Below are 24,147 nucleotides of genomic sequence, written 5' to 3' on the forward strand. Positions count from 1 at the left end.
ATGTGGCTGTGCTATTTAGCCAACAAACCGACCAGCCAGTCAGTTAGTGCAGTGGGTAGAGGGGTTGCGTCAGAGTGCTCGAGATCGGCAGGTGGTTTAAAGGTTTAGGAGCAGCTCTTATTTGTTTTCTAATTTTGGACTGCGTAATACGGAATCTGGCTGCCTAATCTTTACACAGCAATTACAGTACTTCTTGTACAAAAACTGTGCATTTATTTCACACAGTAAAGTCGGTACAGTCGTTTCTAGTGTCCCACTTTTAAAGTGTATAATGAAGCCACGTTCACAAGTGAGGGTATATTCAAAAAGCCAACCGCTGGTGTCATGTTAGCGGCTATCAAGTCTGCTTTAGCATCAACGTACGGGGTGGATTTTGGGGCCCTACGGATTGACGGGCAGGGTAAGTGAACGAATGTATCAATTATTCCTTACAAACAGTCCGCCTGAAGCAATAGAAGACTCACCACAGACTGAAGTTACAACGTCATGCTCCACATTATTTGAAAGAAATCTGTAACAGTATTTAAGCAGAGCCTTTGCCGGGAAATGAATTTCTCGCTGAGGTTCTACATTACATCATTCTCGGTCGTCTGATCAAAATTCCTCGGATTTATTTCTAAGGCGAAACTCGAAGAAGAGCGATTACACTATTTTGCCAATGTGTGTGCACAAAATGGAAGCGGGCTTCCACGCTGCTCTTGTAACTGTGAATGCGGCTACACTGAGAAGATTTCAGACATCCAGCGAATCACTAAACGTTTGCAGTTGGAGGAAGGATACTGCGAACATTTTGATGAGTATGTATTCATAATATTGCTTTTTACTACGTTACTGAATGTATAGTGCATGTCTAACATCTTCACATTGTAGCTACTCCACTCTTGTGACAGGTAATTGATTTTTAACTCATTAATAATCTTCATCAACACTTCTGAGGTTCAATTACTGTAATGTTAAGCTTTAAAGAAACTATTTGGGGATTTGTATCTTTTAAGAATCAGTGTATACTACAGTATTGTTGTGTAGATTAAAATTATAAAATTAAAGATACAAAACTACACGTAGATGCGGAATTACAAATTCGAAACACTGCACAACTGGGCAGCGCCGTTACATAGAACTGAGTGCTCATACTTGTCGTAAGCGTGATTACACTGATAGTAAATTGGGTTTCTTTGCCGGCCATTTTCTATCAAAAACATGCAGGATAAGAGACTTCTGTACTGTTAGTATCAGAAATAACATCACAAATAACTCTATGTGTCTACACGTAAATTGACACATTTATAACACCTAAGGACACCAGAGGACTCAATGGAAACATTGTCACAGACACTATAAAAAAAGGATAGCCTTACACACAATATACACTCCTGGAAATGGAAAAAAGTACACATTGACACCGGTGTGTCAGACCCACCATACTTGCTCCGGACACTGCGAGAGGGCTGTACAAGCAATGATCACACGCACGGCACAGCGGACACACCAGGAACCGCGGTGTTGGCCGTCGAATGGCGCTAGTTGCGCAGCATTTGCGCACCGCTGCCGTCAGTGTCAGCCAGTTTGCCGTTGCATACGGAGCTCCATCGCAGTCTTTAACACTGGTAGCATGCCGCGACAGCATGAACGTGAACCGTATGTGCAGTTGACGGACTTTGAGCGAGGGCGTATAGTGGGCATGCGGGAGGCCGGGTGGACGTACCGCCGAATTGCTCAACACGTGGGGCGTGAGGTCTCCACAGTACATCGATGTTGTCGCCAGTGGTCGGCGGAAGATGCACATGCCCGTCGACCTGGGACCGGACCGCAGCGACGCACGGATGCACGCCAAGACCGTAGGATCCTACGCATTGCCGTAGGGGACCGCACCGCCACTTCCCAGCAAATTAGGGACACTGTTGATCCTGGGATATCAGCGAGGTCCATTCGCAACCGTCTCCATGAAGCTGGGCTACGGTCCCGCACACCGTTAGGCCGTCTTCCGATCACGCCCCAACATCGTGCAGCCCGCCTCCAGTGGTGTCGCGACAGGCGTGAATGGAGGGACGAATGGAGACGTGTCGTCTTCAGCGATGAGAGTCGCTTCTGCCTTGGTGCCAATGATGGTCGTATGCGTGTTTGGCGCCGTGAAGGTGAGCGCCACAATCAGGACTGCATACGACCTAGGCACACAGGGCCAACACCCGGCATCATGGTGTGGGGAGCGATCTCCTACACTGGCCGTACACCTCTGGTGATCGTCGAGGGGACACTGAATAGTGCACGGTACATCCAAACCGTCATCGAACCCATCGTTCTACCATTCCTAGACCGGCAAGGGAACTTGCTGTTCCAACAGGACAATGCACGTCCGCATGTATCCCGTGCCACCCTGGCCAGCAAGATCTCCGGATCTGTCCCCCATTGAGCATGTTTGGGACTGGATGAAGCGTCGTCTCACGCGGTCTGCACGTCCAGCACGAACGCTGGTCCAACTGAGGCGCCAGGTGGAAATGGCATGGCAAGCCGTTCCATAGGACTACATCCAGCATGTCTACGATCGTTTCCATGGGAGAATAGCAACCCGCATTGCTGCGAAAGGTGGATATACACTGTACTAGTGCCGACATTGTGCATGCTCTGTTGCCTGTGTCTATGTGCCTGTGGTTCTGTCAGTGTGATCATGTGATGTATCTGACCCCAGGAATGTGTCAATAAAGTTTCCCCTTCCTGGGACAATGAATTCACGGTGTTCTTATTTCAATTTCCAGGAGTGTATTACTATTGTTGTTACTGCTGCTGCTGCTACTACTACTTCTACCACTACGACTACCACACTACCACTACCACACTACCACTACTACTACCACCACCACTACTACTACAATGAGTTGTCTCTATAGTCATCAAGTACTACGATAAAAATTAAGATCGCCCTTATAAAATCAGTCCACCTACATAGAGAATTCACACGCCAAGTCTTATGACGTTGTATGGGAAACTCTTTTTTCCCCGCCTGAATTAACAGTTTTGGCAATGGACTCTCAGTGGTACAAGGCTACTCATATGATGTTAGCGTCCTCACTATAGCTGGAGTCATGAACGATGGCGCTGGAGTTTAGTCTTGTTCTGCACACCTACATCAGGCATTCTCCTAAAGCCAAAGACCGTTCAGTAACATCGTGAAGCATTTTGAGAGCTCTGCTGTTAATGTGGTAACTAATGCGAGCATTTAAGGTGACCGCAGCGATTTGTTTAGTGAACTTTTCTTCCATTTGACGCGATTTGTCATCGCCGACGGTGGTGGTAAGTAATAAACCCTGTAGCAGCAAGCGAGAGACATAATTTGCAGGATATACGCTTTTTTCAAGCAGACAGCACGCGCATGCGTGTACCGCAACTATCGTTTGGAATCATCAACAATCCAATCTCCGCCTGTGCCACGACATGCGCAAAGAGCCATCGTTGGTGGCTGGGACTACATCATCCAGCATGAACTGAAAAGTTTGTAACTTGAAGGATAGCGGGACTTAATAAGTCAAAATTCACTACATTAGAGTACGAAGAATTCGCAACCGTCTAAATCATCAGTGTTTACTGTGTTAGGACGAAACGAAATCAGTTGTGGATGAGAAATATGGGCCATACCAAAAATGTTCGGAGCTAACTGGAGAGAGAAAGCGAAATGGATAGGTCTCAGAGTGCAGGAGATGAAATCAATGAATAATCTGTGGTCAAAGCTCCAATGAAATCTATCACGGAAAGCATCCAAAAATCCGCCTGCTAGTGCATCTGGAATGTCACTTTTTGAGAAGTCTCCTTTTATGGCAGTTGCGATTCTCCTGCGGAAAGGAAGTTTAGATCTCTGTAATTTTGAATTACATAGTAAGAATGTTCCTACGCCACGCGCACATGTTGGAAAGGGAGGTAGAAACATCTGTTATTGAGTCAGTTTTTCCCGTGTTTGGAACCAAGCCGCAGACACAAACTTTTGAAATTGTCGCAACAAATATAGGGATTCCATTATGTGTGGAATATTATCTCGAGAGGGGCTACTCGAAACGTCGAGTGCCACGGGCTTAGTGATGGATGTCTCACCGTCAAGCCAGGCACACGGCGTTAGCAGACAACCTTGTAGATTTTGTATTTGATAGACAACGAAGTTTGGCAAACATGATTCCGAGCTGCCAGAATGAGATTTCCACTCATGCAGTTTGAGTGTGCGCTGATATGAAACTTCCTGACAGATTAAAACTGCATGCACCGACCGAGACTCGAACTCGGGATCTTTGCCTTTCGCGGGCAAGTGCTGTACAAACTGAGCTACCCAAGCACGACTCAGGCTCCGTCCTCACAGCTTTACTTCTACCAGTACCTCGTCTCCTACCTTCCAAATTTTACGGAAGCTCTCCTGCGAACCTCAGTTGGTAGAGCACTTGGCCGCGAAAGGCAAAGGTCCCGCGTTCGAGTCTCAGTCCGGCACACAGTTTTAATCTGCCAGGAAGTTTCAAGATTCCGAGCTTTTCCGCTCTAATGTTTTAATCATTTATCACCTCAAGATATGGCTTTAACGCCACGAAACCGGTAGCCGCACAATAACACAAGACCAAAATACAGCTGAAGTGATTATTAATGCCCAAGACAAGGTGTTAGGTCTGAGGCTTTTATGACCGCTGGCGGACACACGGTAGTCACCGAGTTTAAGCATGGTACCCTGCAAATCAAATGTTCCAAATCTGTGCGAATTCCTAAGGGACCAAGCTGCTGAGGACATCATTCCCTAGACGTACACACTACTTAAACCAACGTACACTAACTTACGCTAAGAACAATTCCCTTGGGGTTGGGAGCAATGTTCACACGCGGATACTTCCGTCCGACGTAGGCAGCAATTCGTACACTCCGATTACTGTTTCTTTAACCATAAAAGAATAGTCCTTCTGGCTACTATTGACCACATGACTCATGTTAACAAATAACGTCAGTCGCACGCTACTTCAATTGCAGAGATCAGAATGAAACGTGGTTTGGACACGGAGAGAATGGTCCAATGATAGTGACCGGGCCAAGTATCTCCAAAAAAAAAACATCAAACGAGGAAACTACGAAGAACGAAACTCGTCTAGCTTGAAGGGGAAACCAGATGGCGCTATGGTTGGCCCACTAGATGGCGCTGCCATAGGTCAAACGGATATCATCTGCGTTTTTTTTAAAGGAACCCCAATGTTATATTACATATTCCTGTAGTACGTAAAGAAATATGAATGTTTTAGTTGGACCACATTTTTCGCTTTGTGATGGACGGCGCTGTAACAGTCACAAAATATACAAGTACGTGGTATCACGTAACATTCGGCCAGTGCGGACGGCATTTGCTTCGTGATACCCATGTTAAAATGGATCGTTTACCAATTGCGGAATAGGTCGATATCGTGTTAATGTATGGCTATTGTGATCAAAATGTCCAACGGGCGTGTGCTATGTATCCTGCTCGGTATCCTGGACATCATTCAAGTGTCCGGACTGTTCGCAGGATAGTTACGTTTTTTAACGAAACAGGAAGTGTTTAGCCACATGTGAAACGACAACCACGATCTGCAACAAATGATGATGCCCAAGTAGGTGTTTTAACTGCTGTCGCGGCTAATCCGCACGTCAGTAGCAGACAAATTGTTCGAGAATCGGGATTCTCAAAAACGTCGGTGTTGAGAATGCTACATCAACATCGATTGTAACCGTACCATATTTCTACGCACCATGAATTGCATAGCGACGACTTTGAACGTCTTGTACAGTTCTGTCACTGAACGCAAGAGAGTGTTGTAACATCCACGAGATAAATTTTTGGCTACAGTGTGACGAGAGGAAATTGTGCCTCTAACAGTTATAAGCATTGTCTATACGACATATGAAAAAATAGTGAATTAATTATTTATATAAGATTCTATGATGTAATTAGACATATCGATGTGTATCATACAAAGACAATGATAACTGTAAATTCCTCTCTCAGTAAGCATTATCTGTGTTAATTGTTTCTTTCCGCTGCAAGGAGCACAGCCATTGATGATAGCGATTTTTATCGCGTTTTTGTCTGTGTTTTCCTTAGAAACAAATCAAATGTTTGCTTGATGAAGTCTAAATAGTACACAATACGAAAGTAAAGTTTCTGTAAAGTTTAAAATGCAGTTAAAATACTTATTTGGTCTCTATCAATTGTCTGCCGCCATCTTAACAATTGTCTCAGCGGCAAATTCAAATTACGCAACTCTGCAGACATAAATGCCGAACGTAATACAAATGTGTAAAAATAAATGTGCACCGGTGGTTCCGAACTCATTTTAATGAAAATAATTCGAATCAGATTGATTCTTGAAAAACAGTGCTCACAGCACGAACGTTATAACAAACTTTTCTAGCTGATGTATGGAGCCGAAATTAATTACGCACGAGTTGCGAAGAATATTGTTTCAGGTAACATACGTCAGTGTTGTGCGCGGATGATATTCGGTGGTTTTAATGATCATTTTGCAAAAGATAACTGTTTCCATCATAATCCATACTTGTATAGTATCTGTTGTATGAACTGTGATTTAGTGACACACAATTTACAGACAAAACTTTAACACGACGTTAACTTGGAGATCTTTAGCAACTTGATCAAATCTTTAGCCGGAGAAAAATTATTTAGTAATTACTCAATGTAATAAAATAAGGTTGTCATTTCCATTTACAAATTAGTTAAATACCAAACCACTGAATAACAGAGCGAACCCCACAGTGTTTAAATGCGTGTGAAATCTTATGGGACTTGACTGCTAAGGTCATCAGTCCCTAAGCTTACACACTACTTAACCTAAATTATCCTAAGGACAAACACACACACCCGAAGGAGTACTAGAACCTCCGCCGGGACCAGCCGCACAGTCCATGACTGCAGCGCCCACAGACCGGTCGGCTAATCCCGCGCGGCTGGGCACCAGAGAAATTACGTGATAATGACAGATTTTTTGCACGCGTTCTATTTAGCGACGAAGCGTCATTCGCCAACAGCGGTAACGTAAACCAGCATAATATCCACTACTGCGCAACGGAAAATCCACGATGGTTGCGACAAATACAACACCAGCGACCTTTCTCGGGTTAATGTATGGTGCAGCATTATGGGAGGAAGGATAATTGTTCCACGTTTTATCGATGGCAATCTAAATGGTGCAATGTATGATGATTTGCTACGTGATGTTCTACTACAAGATGTTTCACTGCGTGACAGAATGGCGATGTACTTCCAACAAGATGGATGTCCGGCACGTAGCTGGCGTGCGGTTGAAGCGGCATTGAATAGCATATTTCATGTCAGGTGGATTGATCGTCGAAGCACCATACCATGGCCCACACGTGCAGCGGATCTGACGTCCCCGGATTTCTTTCTGTGAAGAAAGTTGAAGGATATTTGCTATCGTGATCCACCGACAACGCCTGACAACATGCGTCAGCGCATTGTCAATGCATGTGCGAACATTACGGAAGGCGAAATACTCGGAGAGGAATGCCGTTACATCTATTGCCAAATGCAGTGAGGTTGACGGACAACAGTTTGAGCATTTATTGCATTAATGTGGTATTTACTGGTAATCACACTGTAACAGCATGCGTTCTCAGAAATGATAAGTTCACCAAGGAACATGTATAACACTGGAACAACCGAAATAAATTGTTCAAATGTACCCAAGTTCTGTACTTTAATTTTAAAAACCTACCTGTTACCAACTATTCGTCTGAAATTGTGAGCCATATGTTTGTGACTACTGCAGCGACATCTATCACAAAGCGAAAAAAGTGCTGCAACTAAAACATTGATATTTCTTTTTACGTACTACACGAATATGTCATAAAAATGGGGGTTCCTAGTTTAAAAAAACCCAGTTAATATCCGTTTCACCTGTGTCTGCCGGCCGGAGTGGCCGAGCGGTTCTAGGCCCTACAGTCTGGAACCGCGCGACCGCTAGGATCGCAGGTTCGAATCCTGCCTCGGGCATGGGTGTGTGTGATGTCCTTAGGTTATTTAGGTTTAAGTAGTTCTAAGTTCCAGGGAACTGATTACCTCAGAAGTTAAGTCCAATAGTGCTCAGAGACCTTTTTGAACCAATGGCAGCGCCATCTAGCGGGCCAACCATAGCACCATCTGGTTTCCCCCTACAAGCTAGACAAGTTTCGTTCTTAGTAGTTTTTTCGACCAATGGACCACTCTGTATAGTTCTGGCAATCCCGGCCATGACCTTCTTCTTCTGTCTGGATGCACACATTACCCGAACTCTTACGGGAATTGGTAAGACTGTCTTCCACGAGTAATGAGTGTGTTGGGTAGGGACACAACAAATGTAGTGCGTGGACGTGTAAGATGAGAATGTGAGTCTCCCGGGGGGCGTGCGCGAGATACTCCCTGCAGTCGCACTGTCCTCTCTATCCTCGGTGGCTCAGATGGATAGAGCGTCTGCCATGTAAGCAGGAGATCCCGGGTTTGAATCCCGGTCGGGCCACGCATTTTCACCTGTCCCCGTTGATATATATCAATGCCCATCAGCAGCTGAAGGTATTAATATATAATTCTACTATCTATCTCGAATTTACTCAGGATTTGTCTTTCTACCCAGGATTGACCAATGACACATTTGCCTATCTGCCTCCTCCACGTTACGTTCAAAATCAGCGTCGATTGGTGGCTGGTGAGGTTACATATGCCAATAATGTGCAACATACTAGATAAATCAGATGAATGCGCGATGTCTGTTCTTTCGGACATGTCCGAAAGAATAGACACCACGTATTCACATAACTGATTCGCCTCAGTGCGCAATGAATTCCCGACCTTCAGTACCGATGGCCTGCTGAGGCATGGGAACTAGCATTGAGTTTAATTAAAACGACGCTCAGCAAAGAAAACGAACGAGCGACCAGGGCGGACGAAGTAATTACACCGACGCCACCACAGACGCCGACGCCAGCGTCTCAGCGACCGCCGATGCGCGGCTGCGGGCGCAGACCGCAGAGAGAACGCCCTGCAGGGGGAGTGGATTTAAGACGGCTACTCGCCATCAGGCGCTCACTTCGTCACCGCATCTGACGATGGCGACAAATCTGATCGCCGAAATATTGTGCCTGTTAGACACTATGGTCCGGCAGTAAATTTGGTAGAAAATCCGAAGAAATTCTGGTCGTATATAAAGTACACAAGCGGCAAGACGCAGCCAATACCTTCGCTGCGCAGTGCCGATGGTACTGTTATCGACGACTGTGCCGCTAAAGCGGAGTTATTGAACGCAGTTTTCCAAAATTCCTTCACCAGGGAAGACGAATGGAATATTCCACAATTTGAAACACGAACATCTGCTAGCATGAGTTTCTTAGAAGTAGATACCTTAGTGGTTCCGAAGCAACTCAAATCGCTTGATACGGGCAAGTCTTCAGGTCCAGATTGTATACCGATTAGGTTCCTTTCAGATTACGCTGATACTATAGCTCCCTACTTAGCACTCATATACAACCGCTCGCTCACCGATAGATCTGTACCTACAGATTGGAAAATTGCGCAGGTCGCACCAGTGTTCAAGAAGGGTAGTAGGAGTAATCCATTTAACTACAGTCCTGTATCACTGACGTCGGTTTCCAGTAGGGTTTTGGAGCATATACTGGATTCAAACATTATGAATCACCTGGAACGTAACGATCTATTGATACGTAATCAGCACGATTTCAGAAAACATCGTTCTTCTGCAACGCAGCCAGCTCTTTATTCGCACGAAGTAATGGCCGCTATCGACAAGGGATCTCAAGTTGATTCCGTATTTCAGGATTTCCGGAAAGCTTTTGACACCGTTCCTCACAAGCGACTTCTAATCAAGCTGCGGAGCTATGGGGTATCGTCTCAGTTGTGCGACTGGATTCGTGATTTCCTGTCAGGAAGGTCGCAGTTCGTAGTAATAGACGGCAAATCATCAAGTAAAACTGAAGTGATATCAGGTGTTCCCCAGGGAAGCGTCCTGGGACCTCTGCTGTTCCTGATCTATATAAATGACCTGGGTGACAATCTGAGCAGTTCTCTTAGATTGTTCGCGGATAATGCTGTAATTTACCGTCTAGTAAGGTCATCCGAAGACCAGTATCAGTTGCAAAGCGATTTAGAAAAGATTGCTGTATGGTGTGTCAAGTGCCAGTTGACGCTAAATAACGAAAAGTGTGAGATGATCCACATGAGTTCCAAAACAAATCCGTTGGAATTCAATTACTCGATAAATAGTACAATTCTCAAGGCTGTCAATTCAACTAAGTACCTGGGTGTTAAAATTACGAACAACTTCAGTTGGAAGGACCACATAGATAATATTGTGGGGAAGGGGAGCCAAAGGTTGCGTTTCATTGGCAGGACACTTAGAAGATGCAACAAGTCCACTAAAGAGACAGCTTACACTACACTCGTTCGTCCTCTGTTAGAATATTGCTGCGCGGTGTGGGATCCTTACCAGGTGGTATTGACGGAGGACATCGAAAGGGTGCAAAAAAGGGCAGCTCGTTTTGTATTATCACGTTATAGGGGAGAGAGTGTGGCAGATATGATACACGAGTTGGGATGGAAGTCGTTACAGCATAGACGTTTTTCGTCGCGGCGAGACCTTTTTACGAAATTTCAGTCACCAACTTTCTCTTCCGAATGCGAAAATATTTTGTTGAACCCAACCTACATAGGTAGGAATGATCATCAAAATAAAATAAGAGAAATCAGAGCTCGAACAGAAAGGTTTAGGTGTTCGTTTTTCCCGTTCGCTGTTCGGGAGTGGAATAGTAGAGAGATAGTATGATTGTGGTTCGATGAACCCCCTGCCAAGCACTTAAATGTGAATTGCAGAGTAGTCATGTAGATGTAGATGTAGGTGTACACCTGTTGGCGGTTCGAGCAAGAAATACGCCGGGAGAAAATGAAGAATCACAAATTAAACATTTTTCTGCAGTGACCCACCATACTGAAGGCATGTGACTTTAATGCTAGTGATCATTCCGCCAAGTAGGGACGTTAAGATGAGCTGGCCACCTTGGTGCTATTCGTGAAGCTTAGCTTTGTGCTGGTGTGCCGTATTTCACACTGTCCACTGTCAGTATCTCGTCATGGCCCCACACTATACACAATAGTTGTTGCTACAATTCAACACACACACACACGCGGGCGCGAGCGCGCGCGCGCACGCGCGTACACACCGTAGAGACCGGAATTCTTTCATGCTCAGATGGCTGGACCTCTCTAGGGGATCTCCAACCCAACAAGGCTATATGACACTATTTTGTTTCTTTTACTCGATTGAATCAGTATTACTTGTGGATCCAGTCTGCTGAAAGTCACCGGCAGCGCGCCGGCTCTTTGTCCTGCCACTCGTGGCACTTCCAACATCTTCCAGACACGGCTAAACATCTTCCGGACACAAGGGACCTGCACCGGGGAGGAGAGCGGACACACCTGACACGTTCCACATCATTACCTGACACGTTCCACATCATTACGAAGTGTCGTATTCATGATCTATGGAACAAGTATTAATCTAACCTAATCTAATCTAATCTGGCCGAACAGATTTTACACAGAGTACGTGAGAGAACTTGCCTCCTTGATGCAGCGGTGTACCGTAGGTCTCTAGAAGAGTGTAGCGTTCCAAAAGATTGGAAAAGTGCACAGGTCAGCCCCTTTTTCAAGAAAGGACGTCGAACAAATGTGCAGAACTATCTCTAACGTCGATCAGTTGTAAAATATTGGAATACGTATTATGTTCGAGTATAATGACTTTTCTGGAGACTAGAAATCTACTCTGTAGGAATCAGCATGGGTTTCGAAAAAGACGATCGTGTGAAATCCAGCTCGCGCTATTCGTCCACGAGACTCAGAGGGCCTTAGACACTGGTTGCCAGGTAGATGCCGTGTTTCTTGACTTCTGCAAGGCGTTCGATACACTTCCCCACAGTCTTTTAATGAACAATATGCACATATGGACTGTCAGACCATTTGTATGATTGGATTGAAGAGTTCCTTGATAACAGAACGCACCATGTCATTCTAAATGGAGAGAAGTCTTCTGAAGTAAGAGTGATTTCAGGTGTGTCGCAGGGGAGTGTCGTAGGACCGTTGCTATTCACAATATACATAAATGACCTTGTTGACAACATCGGAAGTTCACTGAGGCTTTTTGTGGATGATGCTGTAGTATATTGAGAGGTTGTAACAATGGAAAATTTTACTTAAATGCAGGAGGATCTGCAACGAATTGACGCATGGTGCAGGGAGTGGCAATTGAATCTCAATGTGGACAAGTGTAATGTGCTGCGAATACATACAAAAAGTAAAGTTGATGGTCGGTAAGGCAGATGCCAGATTGAGATTCATTGGAAGAATCCTAAGGAAATGCAATCCGAAAACAAATGAAGTAGGTTACAGTACACGTGTTCACCCACTGCTTGAATACTGCTCACCAGTGTGGGATCCGTACCAGATAGGGTTGATAGAATAGACAGAGAAGATCCAACGGAGAGCAGCGCGCTTCGTTGCAGGATCATTTAGTAATCGTGGCGTTATGGAGATGTTAGATAAACTCCAGTGGAAGACTCTGCAGGAGAGACGCTCAGTAGTTCAGCAAGGGCTTTTGTTGAAGTTTCGAGAACATACCTTCACCGAGGAGTCAAGCAGTATTTTGCTCTCTCCCACGTATATCTCGCGTTGAGACCATGAGGCAAAAATCAGAGATTAGAGCCCACACAGAGACATACCGACAATCTCTGTTTCCACGAACAATACGAGACTGGAATAGAAGGGAGAACCGATAGAGGTACTCAAAGTACACTCCGCCACACACCGTCAGGTGGATGTATATGTAAGATGTAGATACGGAGGCGAGCGATGGGTCACCGTCATCCACACATCTCCTTGCGGCTCCAAGTTTTTCCACTGTTTGCCATCGCAGAGCGGCTTTGGATGCTCGGTGAGCTAATTTAGGGTCGATTCCGAGACCAAGTGGCATTCGTGAAAACAGATATTGCACCCCCCCCCCCCCCCCCCCCTGCAGCCAGCCGCTGTGAGCGTGACAGTTGTGAGGAGCGCGTTTGTTTCTTGCTCGTTCTATATCTAACTAGGTTCAGCATCCTGTAGTAGTTGTTTCTTTTTTCCTGAGTCTGGTCATTCGACTGCAGGAGCTTGCAGTCGAGTTTTGATTGTGTTTTTATAATTATTGGCATTTTGTAATTTTTTCATGTTCAATGTGTTATTATTCGTGACATCAATTATTTCACCAGAACGTGGAGCATTAAATCACCAAGTCGCTTCCGTAGTTATTTGGATGCCGCATGCTTAAGCGCCTTACGTGGACCAATCTTGTTGCATGTATCTTGATGGGTTATACTACCAAGCCAAGCTTGTGTTTAATGTAGTTGAAGTTCATATGCTAACTCTACGTGTCTTCCTTCTTCCTATGTTTTCCGTGCCACGTGACGGTTAAGTATTTACCTCTTCGCCTCCTGGCGTAATCTGAAACTGAACCTCGGTTGACCGCTGAACTTCTTTGCAGTCAGGTATACATGGGGTGTAATATTAGCTTAAATAAACTTACATTCGATAATCTAACCATGCAGGCTCATAAAAGCCACACAATTTGTGTAAAAATTTCTTAGATCGTCGCTGAGCAGCGACCACCTGATATTTCAGAGAATATCTTACGCGTCACGGAGCAGAATACGATTTGTTCATAAATTGTATCGATAGCGATATTTTGTGTTTCTTACTTGTTGACAGCTGAAGAATTGTAATCCTCTTCTCTTACCACCGTCCTGATATATTTTTTTAAAGACGGCGGACGTGTATGGGGTGCATTCCACAGACACTAATTAGTTATTATAAAATATTACTATTGTTTAGTGCTATGTAAGAATTTGTGTGTGCATCTATGATGAAATATCGAAGACAGAACATTAAAACTGTACGGAGCCTATTGTTAGCAATACTGACTAAGGTAATTAAATTGGTAAGTGTGCTCTCAAATGCTGTAGTACCTCCTTATTACCTGAAGTATTTCTCTGCTATCCATTTCGTATTAACGACTATAGAAATAACGGTGGTTTTATATTTTCGTACAGCTACCAGGGACCGACTGCATGGCGGCAAAATGGCTTTGAGCAGTATGGGACTTAACATCTTAGGTCATCAGTCCCCTAGAATTTAGAACTACTTAAACCTAACTAACCTAAGGACATCACACACGTCCATGCCCGAGGCAGGATTCGAACCTGTGACGGTAGCAGTCACGCGGTTCCGGACTGCAGCGCCTAGAACCGCACGGCCACAGCGGCCGGCAGCATATCGGCAGACGTCGTAGTTAAGGCAGAAGGCGCATTGCCATTTACCCTGTTTGTCATTCAAATCTAATTTGTTTTACCGTATGGTGTAGTATAGCAACGAAAATTTCCAGCTCCGTCTGGTCCCTTAGGTTTCTCTGTTTGTAGTTGTTGTGTCTCATATCCGGTCGTGGTCGAACATGATGACGACACAAATAATGTAAGTGGCAATGTGAACTCGGTTCTTGATCTTGAGAACGCTACGCCTTCTGCAAACGATTTCCGGTGACATATAAACTATCACATACAGTACTTAAGTTTTTTGCCGGCCTCGGTGGTCTAGCGGTTTAGGCGCTCAGTCCGGAACCGCGCGACTGCTACGGTCGCAGGTTCGAATCCTGTCTCGGGCATGTATGTGTGTGATGTCCTTATGTTAGTTAGGTTTAAGTAGTTCTAAGTTCTAGGGGACTGATGACCACTGATTTTAAGTCCCATAGTACTCAGAGCCATTTGAACCATTTTTTGAACCAACCTCCATCACTGCTGGCTATCCACCTCCAACTGCGAGACCGACCAGCCACAATCAGAGTCTTACAGAGTGCGCACAGCGCTGTCAGAGTTATTGATGCAAAGCGCTACACAGCGCTGCCACCATACGAACACATAAACAGCCTACTTACAGCATCTAAAGAGATTTCCGCCTAGAATGCAGCGATTTATATTCGCCTGGCTCATTAACCATTTCTAACTTTCAGAGAAGCATCGTGAGCGTTGAGTTTTTAGTAACTCTACACATTTCTCTGGCTCCCATGTTAAAATTTGCTTCTTTTGCCAAAACACAGCGGAGTTTACACAGTTTCGCCTAACTAACATGTCGTGCAGTCCCAACTGGGAGAGATTATGAAGCAATAGTTTATTAAATTTGTTAAGACAGGAACTCAGGAAAATTAAGGTCAGTATATTATGAAAAAGTACATCCTTGGTACAAAAAAAAGTGTAATATCTTCACTTACATTGTACCAAAACCCGTAGCATTTCTCGTTTCACCAGTTGTCGATGACCCTTAAACATCACGTTCTTTCAGGGAGGAAGTCTGTAGTTAGTGGAATAACACAGTAGATAATGAAGTTTTACATAATAACAATGTGGCGAAAGATCTCTCCTCTTTGCGGGCTATTATTTGTCACAATCTCATTTCGAGATATGAAACTGTTAACGAAATATGAGGGATGTTGTGAATATTCCATTCTGGCCTTACCGCTCGGGCGATCCGATAGCAAATAAGTGTGAAACATCACGTCAGTTTACTCGAGTATGGTGACAGGTAGATGCCTCTACCCAAGACTAAAGAAAAATTCAATATGGTAGCTGAATTTGATATTCAACAATATATTATGAAATATGCACCAAATGCAAAAGCATATGGACCTCTATTTTTCGTTCCAATCTTCCGAATTTCGCATAGTGTCGTAATTCCACATAAATATCACAAGAACTATGACCATTAACAAAATGATGGGAAAATTAAGGTGAGTAGCTTATGAAAAAAACATTCTTGGTACAAAATAATGTGTAATGTCTTCACTTATGTTTTTGCAAAAAAAGGTAACATTCTCGTTACACCAGCTATCGATGACTCTTAAAAATCACATTCTTTCACGGAAAAAGTCGGTAGTTAGTAGAATAACATAGTGGATACTGAAGTTTTACATAATAATGATGTGGCAAAAGTCTCTTCTCTTTGTAACCTATCATTTGCCACAATCTGATTTCGATGTCTGAAACCGTTTACGAAATATGAGGAATGTTGTGAATATATCATCATGAACCTGGCATATGAAGCTACAAGCAAACCAAAAATGAAGCTTTTTATGTTTCTATCATTTGTAGACTTAGAGAAAGATTTTGACAACGTTGACTGGAATACTCTCTTTCAAATTCTGAAGGCGGCAGGTTAAAGTACAGGGAGCGAAGGCATATTTACAGTTTGTATAGAAACCAGATGGCAGCTATAAGAGTCGAGGGGCATGAAAGGGGAGCAGTGGTTGGGAAGGGAGTGAGACAAGGTTGTCGCCTATTCCCAATGTTATTCCATCTGCATACTGAGCAAGCAGTAAAGGAAACAAAAGAAAAATTCGGAGTACGAATTAATATATACGGAGCAGAAATAAAAACTTTGAGGTTCGCCGATGACATTGTAATTCTGTCAGAGACAGCAAAGGACCTCGAAGAGCAGCTGAACGGAATGGACAGTGTATTGAAAGGAGGATATAAGATGAACATCAACAAAAGCACAACGAGGATAATGGAATGTAGTCGAATTAAATCGGGTGATGCTGCGGGAATTGGATTAGGAAATGAGACGCTTAAAATTGTAAAGGAGTTTTGCTATTTGGGGAGCAAAATAACTGATGATGGTCGAAGGAGAGAGGATATAAAAAGTAGACTGGCAATGGCAAGGAAAACATTTGTGACGAAGAGAAATATGTTAACATCGAGTATAGATTTAAGTGTCAGGAAGTCGTTTCCGATAGTATTTGTATGGAGTGTAGCCATGTATGCAAGTGAAACGTGGACGGTGAATAGTTTAGACAAGAAGAGAATAGACACTTTCGAAATTGGTGCTACAGAAGAATGCTGAAGATTATCTGGGTAGATCACATAACTAATGAGGAGGTATTGAATAGAATTGGAGAGAAGAGAAATTTGTGGCACAACTTGACTAGAAGAAGGGATCGGTTGGCAGGGCATATTCTGTGGCATCAAGGGATCACCAATTTAGTATTGGAGGGCAGCGTGTAGGGTAAACATCGTAAAAGAAGACCAAGAGATGAATACGCTAAGCAGATTCAGAAGGATGTAGGTTGTAGTAAATACTGGGAGATGAAGAAGGTTACACAGGATAGAGTGGCATGGAGAGCTGCATCAGTCACTGGACTGAATACGGCAACAACAACAACCCTGAAAAATCGTTTGGGAAAGATTTCAGGGCGAGCGCCTCGATTCTGTCATCTCGACCGATCACTTTGGACTAAAGCTAGTGACTGCGTCGACCACCGTACCCTGCGCTGGCTATTGTTATCAAAAGCCCCACAGCAGGTGTGGACTACATCAATATTATATCTGATCATCTGCATCTATTAACGCTTGATATCTTCCCCGACAGCGACGGCATTTTTCAGCAGGATAATTATCCATGTCTCAGTGACAAAGCCGTGGTGCAGTGGCTTGAAGAGGCACAAAAGTTGCCAAATCTGCACCAGATGTAACACATCTGGGATGCTATCGTGTATCTCTCCTACACTTACAGACCACTGGTTCGTAATTTATGGGACATCGTTAGCCACCTACAGAAATCTATGAAGGACTTTCTGAAGCCATTGCGTTTTCATTCGCTTCTCTATTTCCTTAGAGTGCTATTGCGAAGGTGGTGACATGAGTATATGTGTACGTCGTGTAACGCCATAACATAGTGAGCCCTACGTGGCTTGTATTCGTGCTATCTATTACTTAAACACTTTGTTTTGACCTTTCTGCCACTTCGTTATGTCAATTTGTATTACTGGTGTCACTGAGTTGCTGTCTTGCCTGGCCGTGAGCGGTAGTAGCACCACTTATCGATATAAGCCCCGCAGTATTATCTTTGCTGCACTGCCATTACTTCCAGGTCGTCCTGTGTCGACCAGTGAGTTGGGGAACGCACCAGCCAGTTAGTTGGCTCCTGGCAGTGTCTGAGTTGGCACGCGGCACAAGTTCAGTCGGGGCGCGGCAGCAGTGAAGTGCGGACCGCCATGACTCGCCCGCCGGTTGCCGACACATGACTGAAGTGGGGACGACTTTGGTTGGACGTCGGTCCGTCGTCTTGCCGGGCGACGTGTATTTGGCCGGAGATCACTTATGGGTTGGCTGTGTGTGCCGACTCGTGATTCGTCCCTGTTATTGTACAGTCACTGCCGATAGCATTGTCTAGTTCTTCGTGCAAGTGCTCGTGAAACAGTGTGTAGTTTGTGTGATTTTTACTGACAAGTTATTTTAAATGTTGTCGGCGTACTGGCTCTGAGGAGTCGGTCGGTTGGTGTGGATCAGCCAGGAAGTCTCCGAGCGTCGCAATGGGCCGAGCTCGCTGGCAGTCTCTATGCAGTGTCGGAGTGTGTGGGAGCTGTTCCGATTGCTGCGAGGTTCGTGGCTCACCGACAGAGGACATCAAAGTTGAGTGGTGGTTTAACCACCTAAGCCAGTCTGTTCACATTGTGCCGTTGGTTTTCAAGGTTGGCTGTTGGGGATATTCCCGTGAGCAACAGCGAGTGTTCGAGTTGGCGAAAGTTGGGCCACCATCCGGTGGAGTTTAACTGTATTTTGGTTGGGTTCCCGGCGGATCGGTTATACTTGGGCCGACTACCTGTCTCCCCTAAGCTAACGTCAATATTTCAAGTGCAGACCGACCCCCGGAAACTTCTGAGCGTTGCTGGTTGTACTGCCTTGTCTTATTAGCGTTTGATTGTGTATTTTAATGGCTCATAGGCGATGGTTTGAATTTGGATGCTTTTAGTTGGGTTTTAAATAATGGTCCTTCAGCCGCTTTAAAATTGAATGTTGCTTACTTGTCAGGTCTTTTATTGTTTGGGCCTTCAGCCTCATTTAAAATAATTTGGATACAGCTTTGGGCCTTCTGCCTTTTGAAAATTTATAGTAGTTGTATTCTTCAAACATGAGCCATTACCCGTCTTAAAATTAAAATTCCTTACTAGCTAAGTCTTAGGTTGTTTGGGCCTTGAGCCTTCTTTTTTAAAATTATTTAAAGATAAGGCTTTGGGCCTTCTACCTTTGAAAATTTATTGTAGTTCCGTTTTTAAATCATGGGCCTTCAGCCGTTTTAAAATTAAAATTCCTTACTTGTCAAGTCTTAGATTGTTTGGGCCTTCAGCCTCATTTGAAATATTATTTAAGGATAAAACCTTGCGTTTTCTGCATTTTGAAAATTTATTGTAGATTTATTTTAAATCATGGGCCTTCAGCCGTTTTGTGCCCTTAAGGCATAAGATTGTGTGACAAATTCACTCGATGGTTAAGCTCGGAAATCTGCGCTGTAATGTTTGGGCAACTAAATAAAGTTATATGTGTTCGAGTGTAACTGACAGCCGCTCATTTTTGGCCCCTTTCCACCATTCCAACTACCTGTTCTGTCCTGCGGATTTAACCAAGAGTTTCACATAGCAGTGGTAGCAGTAGTCGGTACTCACTCTGCGTGGGCCTGGGCAGCACCATGTAGACGGCAGCGAAGCCCTCGTACTCGATGGTGTCGTCGGAGCGGAAGTGCAGGTACATGTAGCGGCCCGACGACATGACCCCGCTGGGCGGTACGCGGTGCCCGCAGAAGCGGTCCAGCACGTCGTTGTAGCCGTAGCGGCCGTCGCGCACCTCCAGGAAGTCGAACTGGCAGCCCTCGCTCGGCTCCAGCCGGAACATCTCGCGGAACTCCAGCCGGATCACGTTGCCGGGACCGGCTGTGGACACGAGGACATACCAGGTGACCGTCAACGCTCTGCCCTGTTATCACGTAACATGACTTAGTTGGGCAGCACAGTTAGACACCTGTCGAAACCACTGTGTGAGCTTCCTCACATTGGGAAGCCTACAGGAGGTGCGTATAAAACTGTTCCGTAAAACACTGTATGCACCTTAAGGTATGCAACCAGGTCACACACTAACACATACAGTCACGACACTCTCGCTCATTTTTGTTGTACACTGCGACAGCAGCGCTCCAAGAGGGGCAGAAAGCTATACTTTTGAATATGGTATCCGATGAGTGTGAATAGTATTGTATACATTGCTTTGTAACACAGTTTTAACAATAGGGAGCACATGGAGTGCCACAAAGGTCGGCAGAAACCGAAAAATTACACTACTTCTGTAATTCTTTAGTTTCCCTAAGAGGTATGAAACGGTACATCACAGGGCAGTTTATTTACGATTCTACTGTAATCTACAGATGTTTATTGAAGAAGGTAGTTTTCTTTTAAGAAACAAAAAATGGCTAGTAAACGGCAGAATGCTTTATCTCTCGCAGACACACATAGTATATCTGCTCAACAACATGGAGTTTCGTTCGTTATACTTCCAGTCAACTCAGGGGAAGGTACGTTGGGTTTACGTACGCGGTAGTGAAATTCTTACCCTTCGTCCATGCGTTTATATGGCTTGTGCAGTGTGCGAATTCAAGAACGCCGCTATATTCAGTTGCGTTTTACTCATGGGAATCTAACAGGTTGCCTGTCTTAAGGTGCATCAAAAATGGTTCAAATGGCTCTACGCACTATGGGACATAACATCTGAGGTCATCCGTCCCCTAGACTTAGAACTACTTAAACCTAACTAACCTAAGGACATCACACACATCCATGCCCGAGGCAGGATTCGAACCTGCGACTGTAGACTCTAGCGCCTAGAACCGCTCGTCCACTCCGTCCGGCTAAGGTGCATCCAATACGTTTTTAACCACGTGTATTTTTTCACGTGCTGTTCGTCTACATCTACAGACGTGGGGGAGAAGGGAAATAATTTTCCTCTGTCGACTGTGGTCAGAGTTGTGTGAAAGGAAAAAAAGAGAATGAGACATTAATGGAAAGACATATCTTTATTTTTCTGCATATTTTCCAAAGTACATTGAGACATTTGTCATACCGCTGTCGAAGCTTCAAAAAGCCTTCCAGGACAAAATCATTGCGTTGCGAACGGAAGAAGCGTCGAATAGCTTTTTTTACGTCAGCATTGCTGCCAAAGCGCCTTCCGCCGAGAGTCTTCTTCAAAGCAGGAAACAGATGGAAGCCACTTGGTGCGAGATCTGCACTGTAGGGCAGATGGTGTAAGCGCTCCCAACCAAGAGTTGCAAGATGGTTTTGCGTTGCCGTCGCCGTGTATGTTCTCACATTGTCATCCAATAGCAGAAGCCCATATCTGAGAAGGCCAGCCCGCTTTTTCCGAATCACTTCTTTCAATTTCGACAGAGTGGTACAGTACCGTGCAGCATTGACGGTTGCATCCTCCAAAAAGTCCAGCAGCAAAATTACTTTGGCGTCCCAGGAAACGGTGAGTAGCACTTTACCTACAGATGGAGTGCTTCTGAACTCCTTTCGGACAGGTGATGACGGATGTTTCTTCTCCATGGATGCGGCCTTCGATTCTGGCACGTAATGGTGCACCCACGTTTCATCCCCCGTCACAATCCGCGTCACGTTTACCTGATGTGTCGTCTTTCGTCCATATCATACATCTCTGCCCACAGTTGACAGGAGAAACTTGTTTTCCGACTCCCCTTCGTACATACATTCAAAACCATTGTCCAGTAGTGTAGGTTGTTACTATAGTGTATAGAGTGTAGTTAGAATTTATGACTAACCGATTTCTTCCCAGTGTTGCTGACACGCTGTTCGAAATCTCTACTTTTTCACTATATTTTAGATTAACTGTGAAATATAAAGTCGTAGACAGAGAACTTATAAATGCCTTCTACCGCTTGCGTAATGAGGTTTGTTTATTAAGCTCATTTTGACTGCATTTTGTGAAGTCGAACTTCATGTTGCGTGTACACAGTACTGGAAGGAAATGTGTTAAATAAGAGGGACATTCAGAAAGCGAAGTGCGATCCATCGCGAAATGGAAACCACAGTGAAAATCCAATGAAGTTTCGCAAAGATGTATTGGACAGTGCCTCTGGTATAACCATCAATCATTTCACGTCGCTCTTTTCGGTTCTGATAGCACAGTGAGCGCATAAAGAAGTCCAGAGAATGGTGTGTCCCGCCAGGAATGAGTGCCTGCGAGAGATTTCGCCTGATTTCATGCAGACCACACAACGTCACTGTCATGCAATTCCTTCTTCATGACAATCCTCGGCCGCACGGTGCAGGGGCAATGAGGAGACTCCTGCAGCGTTTCCAATGGGAAGTGTTTCGTCACCCACCATACAGCCCGGACTTGGCTACCTCAGGGCTCAACATAGGGAGCTGGTAGTAAGCTTAGGCGGCTGCATCTGTTACGAGGTTATTGGAAAGTTGGTACATCATCCTCATCATCAGTGTTCTGCCAAAAGGCAGGTTTTCGTATGGTAGTTCTCAAGGTTGTCCAATCTTCTGCCATCCTCTTCAGGTCTGCATAATTTCCTCTTCCCTCAAGTTGTATCTCCTTCTTCCTCTCAGTCTTCTCCCAAAAACCAATCCTTCCAAAGCATTTGTTGTCAAGCACTCCCTTCTCAAAGAATGTCCCAACCAGTTCTTTTTCTTTCTCTTACAACCTTCAGCAGACATCATCTCTCACCAACCCTTTCCAATACTTTTTCATTATTCACTCTTTCCATGCAGCTTATTCTCCCCATTCTCCTCCACATCAGTATCTCAGATGCTTGGAACCTTTTTTCTCTTTTGGTACAAAAAGTGTACAAGTAGCTACTGAACCCCAGACGGGCGGCTACAGACAGCGTCTGAATCATGTTGAGCGGCTGACTTTAGGCTGAGCATCCTACTGCCTATGTGAAAAATAATGTGAAACTACCACATTACATTCCCGAACAGTACATGATATGTCTCTCCATGTAAAAGATTCGAGAGTTAAAAGTTCCCCTCATTCGGATCTCTGGGAGGGAAACACACTGATAGTAGACGTATTTCAAAGGAAGAAAGGGACAGTCAAGGGAGGAAAGGTAAGGATTGGAACATGGAATGTGAGGACACTACTGATGGCAGGAAAGCTACAGAATGCAAAACAGGAGATGAAGTGGAACAGATTAAATACCCTCGGTTTGTGTGAAATAAGATGGGGAGAGAATGGGGAGATAGAAAGTGGAAAAGAAAGCTCTTTCACTCGGTGGAAATGAAGAGTGGTGATAACTGAGTAGGAATATTGATAGGGCAAAATAAGGTAATGAAGGTACAATATATTTATGGTAGACTGATGATGATACTGAGGGGTAGTTCAAAAGATCTGGTGTTAATACTGGTATATATGCCAACCAGCCAGTATGGAGATGAGGAAGTGAAGGAATATTATGAGAAAATACAAGAACTCATCGAGAAAGAAAGTAGAAATGCCTGCATTATCATCATGGGAGACTGGAATGCAGTGGTGGGTGAAGGAAGAGATGAAGATTCAGTAGGAAAATTTGGATTAGGAATGAGAAATTAGTTTCTCTAAAGAAAATTCATTAGCAATGGGTAACACATTATTTGAACACCACAAAACGAGACGTTACACATGGATATCAAATTTGAAAGTTGGTACAATGCTACGACAAAAGTCTCAGCTAGAGCTGCGATTGTGTAGAAAAGCAGTTGGAAGGTGTAACTAACTCTTGCATATAAAACATTTTTTATTTTCGCTGTGATTTCCATTTCGCGACCGATAGAACCTTACTTTCCGAAAAGCTCTCGTACATATGTGCTGCGGTCGGTATATTATTGGTCCACTGCTTTTCTCGTTATATGTCAGTGATATTTCATTTGCGCTTCAATCTTGTACGTGCAACTTATACTGCTACAGTACGGAATTGTGTCGAATTACACTGCTGCTACGATTCAACGAGTGGAGGACTGGACTTTTTCATTATCACGATGGGGACAAAACATTTGTTTTAAACAGAATCCTAGTAAGTACCTGGTCCTACTCATAACACAACGAAATCTGGCCAGCGGACATTTTCGTAAAACAGTTTCTCCCATATTCCTGACCAATGCCGCGGTCAACGTTGCTCCAGCTCAGTGTTAGATATCTCTAGTTGAATGACAGTTCCGATATTAGAGAAACTAGTCT

The 24,147-nt window shown here is 44.4% G+C and overlaps 1 protein-coding gene across 1 annotated transcript in view; it reads right to left on the reverse strand.

The window, feature by feature from the left end:
• Window positions 1-24,147, reverse strand: part of LOC126278735 (neuropilin and tolloid-like protein 2) — a 958,390-nt gene that overhangs the window by 599,470 nt on the left and 334,773 nt on the right. The window contains exon 4 of the mRNA XM_049979012.1: window positions 19,584-19,847. Within this exon, the coding sequence (XP_049834969.1) occupies window positions 19,584-19,847 (264 nt within the window). The remainder of the gene's footprint in view (window positions 1-19,583; window positions 19,848-24,147) is intronic.

Source organism: Schistocerca gregaria, chromosome 6, assembly GCF_023897955.1.
Source record: "Schistocerca gregaria isolate iqSchGreg1 chromosome 6, iqSchGreg1.2, whole genome shotgun sequence".
Taxonomy (NCBI): domain Eukaryota; kingdom Metazoa; phylum Arthropoda; class Insecta; order Orthoptera; family Acrididae; genus Schistocerca; species Schistocerca gregaria.